Source organism: Ischnura elegans, chromosome 12 (assembly GCF_921293095.1).
Source record: "Ischnura elegans chromosome 12, ioIscEleg1.1, whole genome shotgun sequence".
Lineage (NCBI taxonomy): Eukaryota > Metazoa > Arthropoda > Insecta > Odonata > Coenagrionidae > Ischnura > Ischnura elegans.
Genome location: NC_060257.1, coordinates 23725848 through 23739317, shown reverse-complemented (window position 1 = coordinate 23739317; position 13470 = coordinate 23725848). Strand labels below are relative to the sequence as shown.

At 38.2% G+C, this 13470-nt stretch overlaps 1 protein-coding gene across 2 annotated transcripts in view; it reads right to left on the bottom strand.

Annotated features, from left to right (window-relative positions):
• LOC124169694 (LIM and SH3 domain protein 1) overlaps nucleotides 1-13470 on the bottom strand; it is a 138036-nt gene that overhangs the window by 119898 nt on the left and 4668 nt on the right. For both annotated transcript variants that reach the window (XM_046548376.1, XM_046548375.1), the window contains exon 2: nucleotides 5654-5748. In XM_046548376.1, the coding sequence (XP_046404332.1) occupies nucleotides 5654-5748 (95 nt within the window). The remainder of the gene's footprint in view (nucleotides 1-5653; nucleotides 5749-13470) is intronic.

The window sequence follows — 13470 nt, the reverse complement described above, 5'->3', positions numbered from 1 at the left end:
AGCTACGAAAATGGAAAATTTGGTGGTCTGCAGTGTCGCTTCCGCTAACCCCGTTAAAGTAGGCAAAGAGGTGAATAGTAACATTCAATCCTTCCGAAGACAGCTAAAGCTGGCAAATTATTAACATAGAAATTTCGAGGCAACAAATGAGAAGCAAAGGAATTTGTAGCTGAAGGACATTGTCCTCTGAGAGCGCGTGCAGTAAAAAACTCAAACGTTATTTGTTCAAGAATTCTACAGGTAATGATGGGATTTCAAGGAGTATTTAAGATGCATTCTGTCAGTCTATCTTCCCTGCATGGACCACGGGCGCATCCAGGAATTAAGTCTGGGGGGGTTTAGGAGCAACTAATACCGGGGTGCTTGGGGGTGAGGAATACCCACCAGTATAAGCGGTAGGTGCGAGATTAATACATTGCGGAATTTTAAGATAAATGGTTCAAAATGGTGAGTTTTACGGCTTTCTGAGGGATATTTTATTAATTCTCACACTATTCTTTTAGTAATATCAATCCAATTAAGTAAAATGGATTAGACATAAGCATTTCTCTGAGCTCTGGAGGGGCGATTAACCCCCACCCCTCCACCCTCGCTGCGTCACTGGCATGGATATCCCTCTTCAATTCATAATAATTTCCTTTCATTTTTTCTAATAATAATATTCCCTTCTTTCCGCTCCCACATTTACCTAACGTTCTACCCTCTGACACCGTTTTCAACATCCCCTCCCCGCTCAATAATCGCTCTATCCACACCTTCCGTCTCCTCCGTACCTCACCTAGACGCTGCCTTTCCTCGCCCACCATGTCCAGCACTTCGTTGTTCCTCCTCCTCTTCGTTCACTACATTCCCTCTATTCTTCTCCACACCCACATCTCAAACGCCTCCCTTCCTCAGTGTCCATACTCGCGCACTACACTGCAGATAGCAGATGCTATTGTTGCTTATTTATTTACTAAATTAGGCCAAAGTTCGAGAAAACCAGGAGACAAAACAGTTTTCAGTTATATCTCAAAAAGTTTTCAATACTGACTCTTCCACTAATTGACCTATTTAGGTAGCGAGAATCTCGAATGGCTGGACCGCGACAAAAGCGAAGTGAGAAGAGGGAATGTGGGAGGCTGGGGAGCAGTAGAGCTGACTGCGAGTGGGTGCCAAGATAAGGCGTTGGCGGTAAGAAGAAGACAATGACGATACAGCAAAGGGACGAGGTAGGCGTCCCTCTCGTATAAGGCGAGAACTGAGACCATGAGAAAAGACATGAAAAAGATAAATATCATCATGAGCGTAGCTAAGTCCCGTGTGTCTGGAGGGCGGTTTCGGGGGCCTGCTCACAAAAAAATAGACAAGTCTAAATTGTGGTGGCCAGACTTCACAAAACTCTTTGAACCCTTTCCAGTTTTGTACAAAAATTTCGTTACCAATCAAGCTGAATTCAAGTTCTGAGAGGGCTAAATATTTTCTGGAAGAGAAACAGCACCTCCATAAGTGCAGGCAGTCAAAGCAGAGGCATAATTTTTTTTAAAAAAGCATACCGATCCCCAATTGGCGAGGATGAAGAAGTTGGTATAATATAGTCTTCCTCCACGAAAATATGGAGAGAACGCATAAATCGAAGTGAAACATGATCAAGATATTTTATAAGCGTTATACCAATTTCATACCAACTGGCAAAACAATTTCATATTTAACTTATTACATTCGCGAAATTCTGAGAACTTAATAAAAGTTTCCTCAACCCAAAACAATTCTGTCATTCTGAAAATGCGACAAATTTCCAGCAACAAATTGCTGGTTCGTAAACTTCCTTCCCTACCTTGCCGAGCCAAAATCTACGTAACCACAAGAGGGCACAATTTTGCCACAGGCGGCTTCCCTGTCCCTTCCAAAAATAATGCTCAAAACTCCCTCCATTCTAGTGAACTGGTTCCTCGGCAACTTTAGCCACATCCGGACACGTGGATGCAGGCGACGAAAAAGAAAACCGTCTCAGATAAGATAACAGAACTCAACACCTCTGAGACGTGAACATCTCACGAAAAACCAGTGCGAATATTCGAAGATGAAATGGAAACATTGCTTTGTAAATCAATATGTTAGCAACAAGGAGGCAATTTTAAATTTCGATATATAATAAATCAGCAGCAGCTAATGAAGTGGTAAATAAATTATTGGTAATTTTAAATGAGAAAAATAAAAAAGAAAATTAATATACAATAAAACAACTTATCAAGCCCATCCATTCTACGGAAAAGTCTACACCTCAAAGTAATAATTATAATTTGACGCCGAACTCAAATTTTTTCTAGACAAAGATGAAGCTCCTCCTATCAAATACGTATGTCATTATAAGCAATGTGAACTAGATCAAATGCACACATCAACAATATCATTCTTTTTAGGTAACGTTTGAGCAGATACTTTCAATTTGATTGGCTAGAAAAATACTTTACATGCAGCACGCTTTCATCTATGTAGTCCCAAAGATAAAATTTCGCATTCCGTAGCTAATCACGATACCTTCTATCTCAGATCTAACGGTAGTAAAATATATGTGAATTAGAACAAGTCTTCTTGTTGAATTTAAAAACTAAATAACGTGAAGAAAATTTTGGCGATAGCTTATCGCGTTCAAATGATTGAAAAGACCACAGGCTCGTAAGGTACTTTATCGAAAACCTAGGACCTATGCACAAACATACTTCTGTGAAAAAAAGATATTAATGGAACTAAACACAGAAGTTATCACTATTTCCGTCCATGATATAAATAGCTCTTATCCATTAGGTCTGATTATTTGCATTTTCAAAAGGTTTGATCCACTTTTACGGATAAATAAGGAGCGATGCTATCTCTTTTCCAAGAATTTCGGATTGTATACGTAAGTTTGTTTTCCCAGAATCTTCCGCCATGTGAAAACCACAAGCCAGAGCACGGCGTGGGATCGAAATTACGAAACCATCATCGTGTGCGCGGCGATGCCGGGTGATATAAGCTTCATGCCTCTAAAAGATTAGAAGTCCCCTGGCCAGGAGAGGTCCACAAGACGGATGCTAAAAGATGTATTCTCCGTCAATTAGTATCAGGTGCAATGAACGGGCGAGGATTCAACATGAGTAATCAAATGATTTTCTACTACAATAACTCCCCAAAAGAGTTATTAGATAATGCAGAATGGATTTTTTTATAAAATACAAATATTTCCCTTACTATTATATTCCTCGCATTCATATTTCTCTTCTCCAATTATGATGATATTCCTCCACATTGAGGCAGAAACGCTATTTTTACAGAAGGAAGCATTTTCATATACAATATAAAATTGTATATTAAATTTAAAACGCTAATAAACTACATTAAATAACGATAAGTAATATACAGTCAGCAATTGTGGCTATGAAACAGAATTAAAGTCAACTCCCCAAGTTATACTATTATTTCTATCAGCAGTAAAACGCCACGTAGAAGTTCTCAGAATAAGATTTTACTACAGTAATGTTGGTAATTTAGAACTTATAAATCAAAAACGCTTTAATAGAAACTCTTAAGCATTCCTTTTCCTGACAGCAGAAAACCATTGATAGAAGGGTGCGACAATATGGTACGACGCGGCTGCCTGGCAACGTAAAGGAATGTGGTCACCCGTATCGCCACACTTGGAGCCGAGGACTATGAACACGAGGCATAAAAAACAAGTTCGACGGGCAATATTCTCGCTGCCAATTGAGAACAGCGACAATTTAAAATGCGATCAAAAAATGACAACATGGACCGCAGGTTTTGCAATCGATGGGTGGACTAGCGCAACAGGGATAAATTAAACTTCGTAAGGACCAACGGATCTTGCTATTTGAAAAAAAAAGCTTTAATTCGGCCCAAATCGTATATCCCGACATTATATTAGCATTTCTCCCATTGACTCACTTCGTTGATATATTCATAAATTCTACTGCTATGACCGATGAGTACTGGTACTTGACAACTCGTCAGTAAAAAAATGAATGTGAATAGACCTATTTCTAAGGATTATGTAAATTATGAAAATAATCTATGATGAAATTACTCGATAAATTGATTTCACAATTAAATATTCATCATTATTTTCCAATTATAGACTTCCCTTTCACAGCCAATTTGTAATCCTCATTGAAAGTACCGTTATTGGTAATATAGCTATTGGTGAGAACACTATAAATTGAACTGATAATTATACAATGTTAATAGATTAATTTCTCTTGCTGAAAAACGGAAAGATAACTGAAAAGAGTACTATGCAGTAAGTTGTCGTTCTAAAACAAACACTAAAACCGTTTCTGGTATTTAGGTTAGGTATTTAGGCATTGGACTCGATGGTACAGCCTTAAGTCGCGCCTTTAGTAGACGTTAAAACAATTGATATTTAATAAGGCACACTGACGCAAAGCCTTCCAATTTATTAGCGCCAAAAATATCACAACAGAGGCTGAGCTCAACTCTCGAGTACAACCTTTGATGACGTAAGGACAGCCAGAAATTCCCTTACGAGAGAAAGTGAGCCAGTCAGATAAGGAAATACCGAAGTTCACAGTGCTTCAGCCACGTAATCCCATCCAAGGCCAAGATAAACAATAGAAAGCGAATATTCCTCGAATGAGATAATCACCTGCAAAGCTAATCCTCTTGTCTATGTCAACCCACACAGTTATCTTTAGGCTAAGAAAAGTTCATCATAATATTATCACCTTTTGCTGATATAACCGAGTGATACACTTTGAACGATAAAAACTTAAGACGATACAATTTCAAGCGTTGCGGCAGAAAAACATTTCAAACACGCATTGAATAATTTAAGATTAAAATATAAATATAATGAATTATTTCACTACAGTCGAATAAAATTATTTTAATAGGGCGTTCTCCCTACCACTGAATTTATGGTTAAACATTTACGGTTTTTTTTCGCACGTGATTTTACACATAAACGATCTTCTTCAAAGTCTCTTACATGGTCATTTAAATTTAAGGGATGCCCTGTGATGAAACTTAACGAAAAATTCACGAGCGAAAATGGCTTGGTAAAACTCACAACCGGTGAAAGGGAATGATTTTTCACCGTGGCACCAACCGTAGCACCGTAAGGTATCCAATCACTTCGTCCTATCCAATTCCTATTCCTCCCGGATCCAATCACTTCGTCCTATTCGTCCCTTTCGATAACCTTTTCTGAAGCAATATCTCTACCTGATGAATATATTTGAAAACCTCGACAGTAGTCTTCACGACATTACTCAACAGTTTCCGAGAATATTTTTCCGCACTTAAATGATACGGCAAATTTTTCCACAAAACTTAAACAATATAATTTCGTGAAAAAATGTATCTTTGTAGTTTTGAAGAATAATTAATAAAAAATTTAAAAAATCCAAAGAGATCAATGAAAATAACTAGAAGCAAATCTCCCCCTCAGGCACAATACGATGAGGATTAATAACATAGCACTTTGATCAAAAGGACAACGTATTTATCATTTATTACCAATCAAGGTTGAAACGTAATGTTGGCCAATTTACGTTTGCATTTAACCACTTAACTACACAATAAATATCCTGATACCTGAAAGAGAAAAGATTCAAAGAATCCTACTTTGAGTAGTAAATTTAAGTGAGGTACTTACGCTTCACAGTACGGCTGTTTGTTGTATCCCTTGTATGTCTTCATGTTCAGTGTCATGTTGCACACCTGGCACTTGAAGCACAACTTGTGCCAGAACTGGAAAACAAACAAGAACAGTGTTATTTATTTACCTCTTCGCAAGCTAGACAAACTAAATACATTTACTCAAGTGAGGAAGAAATTCGATAGGGAAAAATCATTTCCTTCGACCGTGATTCGAACCCGGATCTCCCGATTCTCGCTTGGATAATGATGCATTAGCGGTATAAACGACATTGGAATACCGCGTTCGAATCCCGGTGGAGTCAAATGATATTTTTCGCGGCGAATTCCAAATCAAGACGTTTTATAACTTTAACCTTTGCACCCGCGAGAGAGCGACAACGCAAATAGTCGCGTACTTAATGCTATAACTAATTCACGTAGTGCTATAATAATATAATCATATGAGAATTCCAGATCAAAACATCAAATCCGAAAGCCAAATTCTTGCCAGCGCACTAATTTTTTTCCAAATACTCCGGGGGTTCCCACTCTAACTAAATTATAAAATTCACGGTTTTTTCCACGTTTTCACGGTCTAAATATCGTCAAATTCACGGTATGTTGATAAGCCATTTTAGGCAGAAATATTGATGACGTAACAATCACCGCCCGCACGTTAACTAAAAATTTATCAACCGCGACAGGCACCGTGAATTCACACCTAGCAATGAAAGTGCTATTGCACAAGGACCAATTATTGCACTTCGAATATACGTGCCCAGATGAATGGGTGGACAGTGTTTGTTAGTGGCTCGGCCTTGAAACATGATTGAAATATCATTTTTTCTTTTGACCTATCAATTGTAGTTCTTTTTCTATAAGTTTGAGAGATTTTTAAGGTTTTATAATGAAATTCACGGCTATTTCCAGGTTTTTTCAGATGAAATTCACGGCTTATTCACGGTTTCAAGGTTTTCACGGTTGAGTGGGAACCCTGAATACAATCAACAACTCCACTCTATACTGAAATTTATACCGAGTATCAATTGAATGAAATGTAAAAGTAAAAGACAGGGAGATTTATAAGTTCCCAATATTGTGCAAGTCGGAAAATATGACGAATAATTTCCAATTTAAAACAAAAATGACAAATAATAAATTAAGACAGCCAAAGTCTTCCAAGGGACATTAATAATAGGTAAAATCGATTTGTGACAGTTACATTTAAAAAAATACCGTTAAAAGCTGCGTAATTTTCAATAAACACTCCTGTCATGTTCATGAAACACTTAGGTTTTTTCTAACTGTTTCGCAAAAAAAAGGTGACTGGAATTCGTCACCAATTTTTGGGGTCCGGTTTTTTGGCAGGAAGCATAGTTACGAGCGTAACTAATATATGATAGCACTTCAACACGAGAGATTGCTACGTAAGTAATTCGCAGAAGCGATTGGAAAGGGCAATTGAACTAAACAATGCCATTTGCGAAACCATGAATGAATGCGTGAATAGGGAACGAAAAAATAATAGCACTTGAGGCAGCAAAAAAAATAATGAATAAAAGTTCCACCTCGTGCCTACTCCTACAAAATAATATCGCAACTACGTTGCACTTTCTGCAGCGAGCGTTGAACTGAATTGGAAATCTTCACCAACCCATAGACGTCTGAGAATCAGGAATCATGCATCGCAGTACAAAGACAATCATAAAAACAATGGCTACTTCACTACCACTAATACTACATGATGAGTATAAGATTTTATTAAAAACTACGCCACATATTATAATATGCTTCCGTCACAATGTTTTTGTCATGACGTAAGCACGAACCTTGAACTTCAGACGGTTCAAGTATGACATTAGCCGTCGTTTTCAATTACTACAAGTTATTCCAAAAGGGATCTTTTTACTAACAGTATTCTTATTACGTTACTCTAATTATTACAGCTCTGAGCTGAGATATAGTGATCATGATTTATCAAAAGGATACTGCTTTCACATACATAACTATGAGAGAAATCATTGATGGACACGTGACGCCCCTCTGTCTGATTTGAATCCCCCAACAATTAAATATAATCCCCTAATTGATTTTCTGAAAGTAATCGTTCCTACCTCCATACTTCGGTGCCATCGTGACCATATAAAAAAAACATGAGAGCGTGCATCATTACACAATTACAGTAATTATACATTTCTTCTCCACGAGGCTAAAACGCAAGTTTCATTCATATTTTTTTAAATCCTTGATGACCACGTTAACATTTTAGTATGTATGTGTATCAAACGATAGTCGCGTATAAACCTTAACAGACAACTATAAGGAATTATAATAAAAGTAACAGTAACAAGTACTCGTCATTAAGGTACCACTTTCATAAAGCTTAAAGCAATCTGGGAAGATATATGCACTCGTTGCCAAGCAAATAGCGATGGCTACGACGGTCTTATGTTTATGCACTTTTTAAATTAAGATCGGTACTTGTAGCTGATTTAAAAAAATTGGAAAATTAACATAAAATAAGCAGAGTTAATATTTTTTAAGCTTAAACACTCCCTGAAAACAAGCCAACGAATATCCATTCCCACTTTCCATTCTACAATTCATATATCCATCCGGTCTCATTCCCATGCGCTAGGCAGAATACATTTACTAGGCAATTTACCTATACTGCTGACGCCAACGTTTTCTCCGACAAAAACGACCGTTAACCGCGAAGAACTCGTCTCAACACATCTTCAGGGAAAGCAGACTAACTTGCCATGGCATTTAGGAAGAAAAAATCTTGATTATGAGTAAAAATGATTAAACGCGATCACGTTTCGAATTACACGATCATACAAATCATCAACTAATGCGCTGTTGATATTGAGTTTAAAGAGAAATAAGGGAAAGCAAATGGACCACTTAATAACCGTTCACTGGGAAGAATCGTTGATAAATCGTAAACGCCTGGACTTTCTCTTCCACGATTTCCGCTCGGGAAAGCAATGAAACATTCACCAAATCATCCCGAGCGAGGTCAGCGGCTCGTAAACTTCAATCAATCTAATACCCCGCGTACATTTTCATCAGGCCTCAGTTGAGCTTCGAAGTTGAGACGATATTTACCATCAAATGGCTACCCCCTTTAATACAGAAACAAGTAGCAACTTTCGATAATCCGATTCATCAGGGAATTTCCTGAAATAAAAGATCACATTTTGATCAACAGCAAGAAAATAAAAATCATTTCCCCGTGATAAAATGTCAACCTTGAGAAGTAGAGAAACAATTAATAACGAGACTCCAAATGAACTGCATTAAGTGCACAGATGGAGAAACAATAACTTAAGCCACAGCTTCTCAAAAAGGTAATTGACTAATGAAGTCATTAAGAAAATAAGTTATAAGATTCTCCGAAAATACAAATGCTGTGATAACACCCCCTAATATTTCCACGCCAACAGCCCAGACTCAGCGCGAAAATTACTCAGAGGAAAACTCATTACCCTTAACCAGGAAACGTAGCCGGAACACCAGGAATCGCTCAATTTTCATTTAACCTATCAAAACAGCATCTTCCCTTACGAGGTTGAATTGAACTACGAATTAAATACAACTTTTCGAATTGTCCTCCATTTAACTGAGAAAATTTGTTATCCACGATGCGTTTCGACGCAAATCGTCATCATCAGGTCAATGGAATAAAGATAATTAAAGGTTTAAGGTAGAACCTCTACTACAAGGACCTTCGAAAACATGCCGTGATATTTTCATAAATTGAAGAGAAATGATGCCTTAGTCGATCGGTGAAAAAATAATTGGGGGTCATCGGCCATTTAGCGCTAATAACTGGATTTGAAAATCGTGATATTTAGCTTAAAATTATATTGCTCTTATGGCGGAACGCAGACGTCCCTCATTTTAACATTTTATTTCTCAAGATTTTCCCCAATAAGGCTACCTCAAAAACAACCATAGTTGTTTTTGAGGTAGATATGATGATCAAATAATCAGCAGTGCTCCACTGGTGTGAAACTACGATATGTTGACAACGTTGTCGAGTTGATGGTCAGCAATTATATATAAATCATTTTTCCAAAGTAGGTTAAAATTAGCAGAGCAAAAGCTCTCTCTAGTTGAGTTCTTTTTATTCATCACAAATGAAATAGTTATGAAGCTTTACTGTATTTCCAGAGAAAGTTTTTAAATTCTTCCGATACCTAAGAGTCAATATAACAGCCATTCCTCATATCACCGGATTATTCCATTTTTAGTAAAATACATCCATTGCACAGCTATTTTGATTGATTTAAAATTACTTTTAATTTTTATAAATGACAAATTTAGCCATTATCACTCGTCGTTGAGTTTATCTAACTAATGAAAGCAGTATTTCGAAGCGCAGGTTCTACCTTAATGACACTTTGCGTCGAAACTGGTAGTAGATAATAACATTTGGAAGCTAAATAGTGGACAGTATTATGAAAAGTTTCATTAGCTTTATTATTCAATTCCATAAAGAAAAAGATTTCTTGGTAGTTTCAGGTCAAATGGTGAGAATTCCGAGGATACGGGTTCGAGCCCAGGTCAAGGCAAATGATTTTTCCTCCGAGGAAATTTCCCACAATACATCAGCTGCTGGCGGTGTATGCCTAGAAAAGCTCGAGAGAGAAAAAAACGACCGTACCCAAGCGAAATTGCAACCTGCTGGAGGCACGGAGGGAGCTGAAGGAAGAAGTTTTTTTCGACCGTGACGATGGGGACGTTGCACGTGAAAGGACAACAGATGCATTTCCAAGTCTAGACGACATTGCAGCCGCTTTCTCCGATGCTTAACGTGGCTTTGCATCTACATAGCACCCATCAAGCCGCCTCAACAGGCGAGTGGCAGGGGGTGTTCGGACACCAGGCGTTAAAATAAGGAAAGGAAAAGTAGATGCGCTAGGGATGTGTGACTACTGAGCCCCACCTAGCATTTTTTTAAATTCCTTAATTTCTCGGTGGAAAAACTAATTTCTTAGCCTGTTCGGCAGAATATCTCTCTATTTTATCGGTTCCGTCGACCTAAGAACGCAGTGAGAGGTTCTGTTACTTTCTGTGTCGTTATGAAGTATAGTGGTTTTTAAAAATAGCTCAAGCAATGTAACCTAAAGTCTCTAAAGGCTTCTAACCCAATTCGTTTAAGACCTGAGTGACGCTCGATGTTCGCTCTTAACAGTTTTTGACAAATCGCGCAGCTTTCCTTGCAATAAATTCATGGATCGAGTCTTTCTTTAGTTCGCAATACGGCCTATTATCGTTAATTCCATCCATAAACCCGATTCTCATCTGCTTATCTAACATTCTTCCCTATGAGTTTTCAGCACGTACCTGCAAACCTACATATTGCCAAATGGGTAATTGCCAAAAGCGTAGCCATCATTTACAATTAAGCTCGATAGCCCTCTGTATGTATCAGGCAAAGAATAACTTCAAATTAGGCTGCGTTTTCTTTCTAAGCAAACTGTCCATTGGCGCAAACTTATGATTCATAATATTGGGACTTAACCTTGCATTGGGGCTTAATGAATTTGAGAATTTAACATGGCCGTGAATCAGACATTTTGTACCTCTGCAACACAGCTCGTCATTTATTTTACGTGAGACCATGTCATTCAAGAAACAAAGCCAATGAGGGATGTTTTCCAGAAACAAAGATATTGTAAAATCGCAAATGAATAAATTGCTAGCGGAGGAATAATGGTAAGAAAACTTTTTCAAGAAGATACGACAAGGGAGTACCAAATACTACCCCATTGTAAGAAAAAGTCAACCCTTCGTCCTCTGTGAACCTACGCAAACATGTCCAGACATTCAGCCACAAGCAGCCACGGTGAGTCAGATTGCGTGGGAAAGTTGAGTCTTTGGAACACAGACGATCCACGCTGATTCAGCGCCGGAATGCAATAGCAGACTCGGCCTTTTAGAGATTAAGAGCGTAGGCAGCGTAAAAGCGACCAAAGGTAGGTTCCTCTCCCATTCCCAATAACCGCAGAATCAAACGAATTCCAACCGGTCCGTCCGCCACGGCCCAAAATTAGAGAATAGAAACAGCCGGAAACGTTTCTGGACCATGGGGCACTGGAATTTGGGATACGCATCAATACTAATAGGGTGGTTTCCTATTATTTTTTATTGCCTAAATCGAAAGATTACTACTCCTGGAGTACATATTTCACGCTTTTAGATTTTTAAATGACGATATCTATTTTTCGTGATTAAATGAAAAGTGAAAATTTCCAAGCGCGCGAAAACGCGACGGCTAAGTATGAATGCTGGGAAAACTCCGTGTGACGTCGTTCTGGTTCCCGCTGCCGCAAGTGAGGTGACCTTGGGGCGAGGCTTTGAGCGCTGATACGACGCAGGATGCTAGCAGGTAGCAGAGTACCCTGCTAGCTGGTAGCGCTTGGCTTGAAAAAGGATTTTTAATACCTTATCAAACGTAGAAAACTTTCCGACCTTAAGCATTTTTAAAAGGTGATTATTAAGACATGTTTCCCTGAGCTCTGTGCCTCATGCATGCATTGGTAATCTCAGGCGATGTAAAACTCCTATCTACTCGTATAGAAACTAGGTCCCTGTGACGTCACGTGAAGTGGCATCGCATGGGCACCAATCTGGCCTTTTTCAAATGAGGATAAAATTGATCATTGCCATTCTTCTAAACTGGGATTCCTAAAACCAATTACATAATTTGTATATTATGAATACACTAATGGTGAGATACGAATCGCAATCGATACCTTTCGTTTTCTTTGATGAAGGAAACTACCCTATTAGGGAATAGAGACATCCGGAAATTTTCTGGACCACGGGGCACTGGAATTTGGGATACGCATCAATACTAATTAAGAAGAACCATACTTCCTCTCAACTGGTTGTTTTCCACCACGAATCGATTCTTCTAAACTCTTGTCATCATCTTGACATTTTCACGGTACATAGAATTGACCCTTGCCAACATTCTCCTGTATCTCAAATACAAAAAAAAATTACGAAACCGAAAATAATAAGGCAAACTTATTAAGTCTGCGATACTGGAAAATGGTACGTGACAAAGGTCTACACACACATGGGCGTATGGGGGCATCTGTCCCACACCGCCCCCTAGAAGCAAAAATCACAAAAGTCTTTAAGGAAAATCAGGACTGGACCGAAACAAATGTTTTCAACAAATTTTATTTATACCCACGAAAAATGATATTACTATAAGAAATACAACTATAATAATTTTTTTCAAGCAAATAATTCTAAAATCTAACAAATCGCTGCTAGAGTTTTCTTAAAATGCTGGTTGCATTCACCTTTTCCATGCTTAAATGTTAGAACTTGAACGACCATGACTTGCCCCCCGCCCTAGTTTTGACCCTGAGTGCGACCTTGTACACACACTGAAAATATCAAGAAAATAGCGTAATTTTTATACCAGTGATTCTGAGCGAAAATGGACCACTTGGACCACCGTGGTAAATTTTCAAATTTTAGATGCAGTCAAATATGTTGACAAGTTTTTAACCCATGAACACTGATTCCCTGGATTAAGCGAAACCCTAATAAATAATTTATTCGTCCCAAAAAACGACCGTACCAGCGGGAGTGTACATCTACATAATACCTTGCGAGCCACCTCTAGGGTGTTTGGCAGGGGGTGATCAATCACCAGCATTCAGCATGCATTTGGACTCCCACATGCACACCACACCGTCCAAAAAACGTCCCGTATAATAACAAACTATACTACTATATGCTGTTAGAAATAGAATATAGAATAGAAATTCAGAAACATGCATTAAGTTTTACATATGTTAG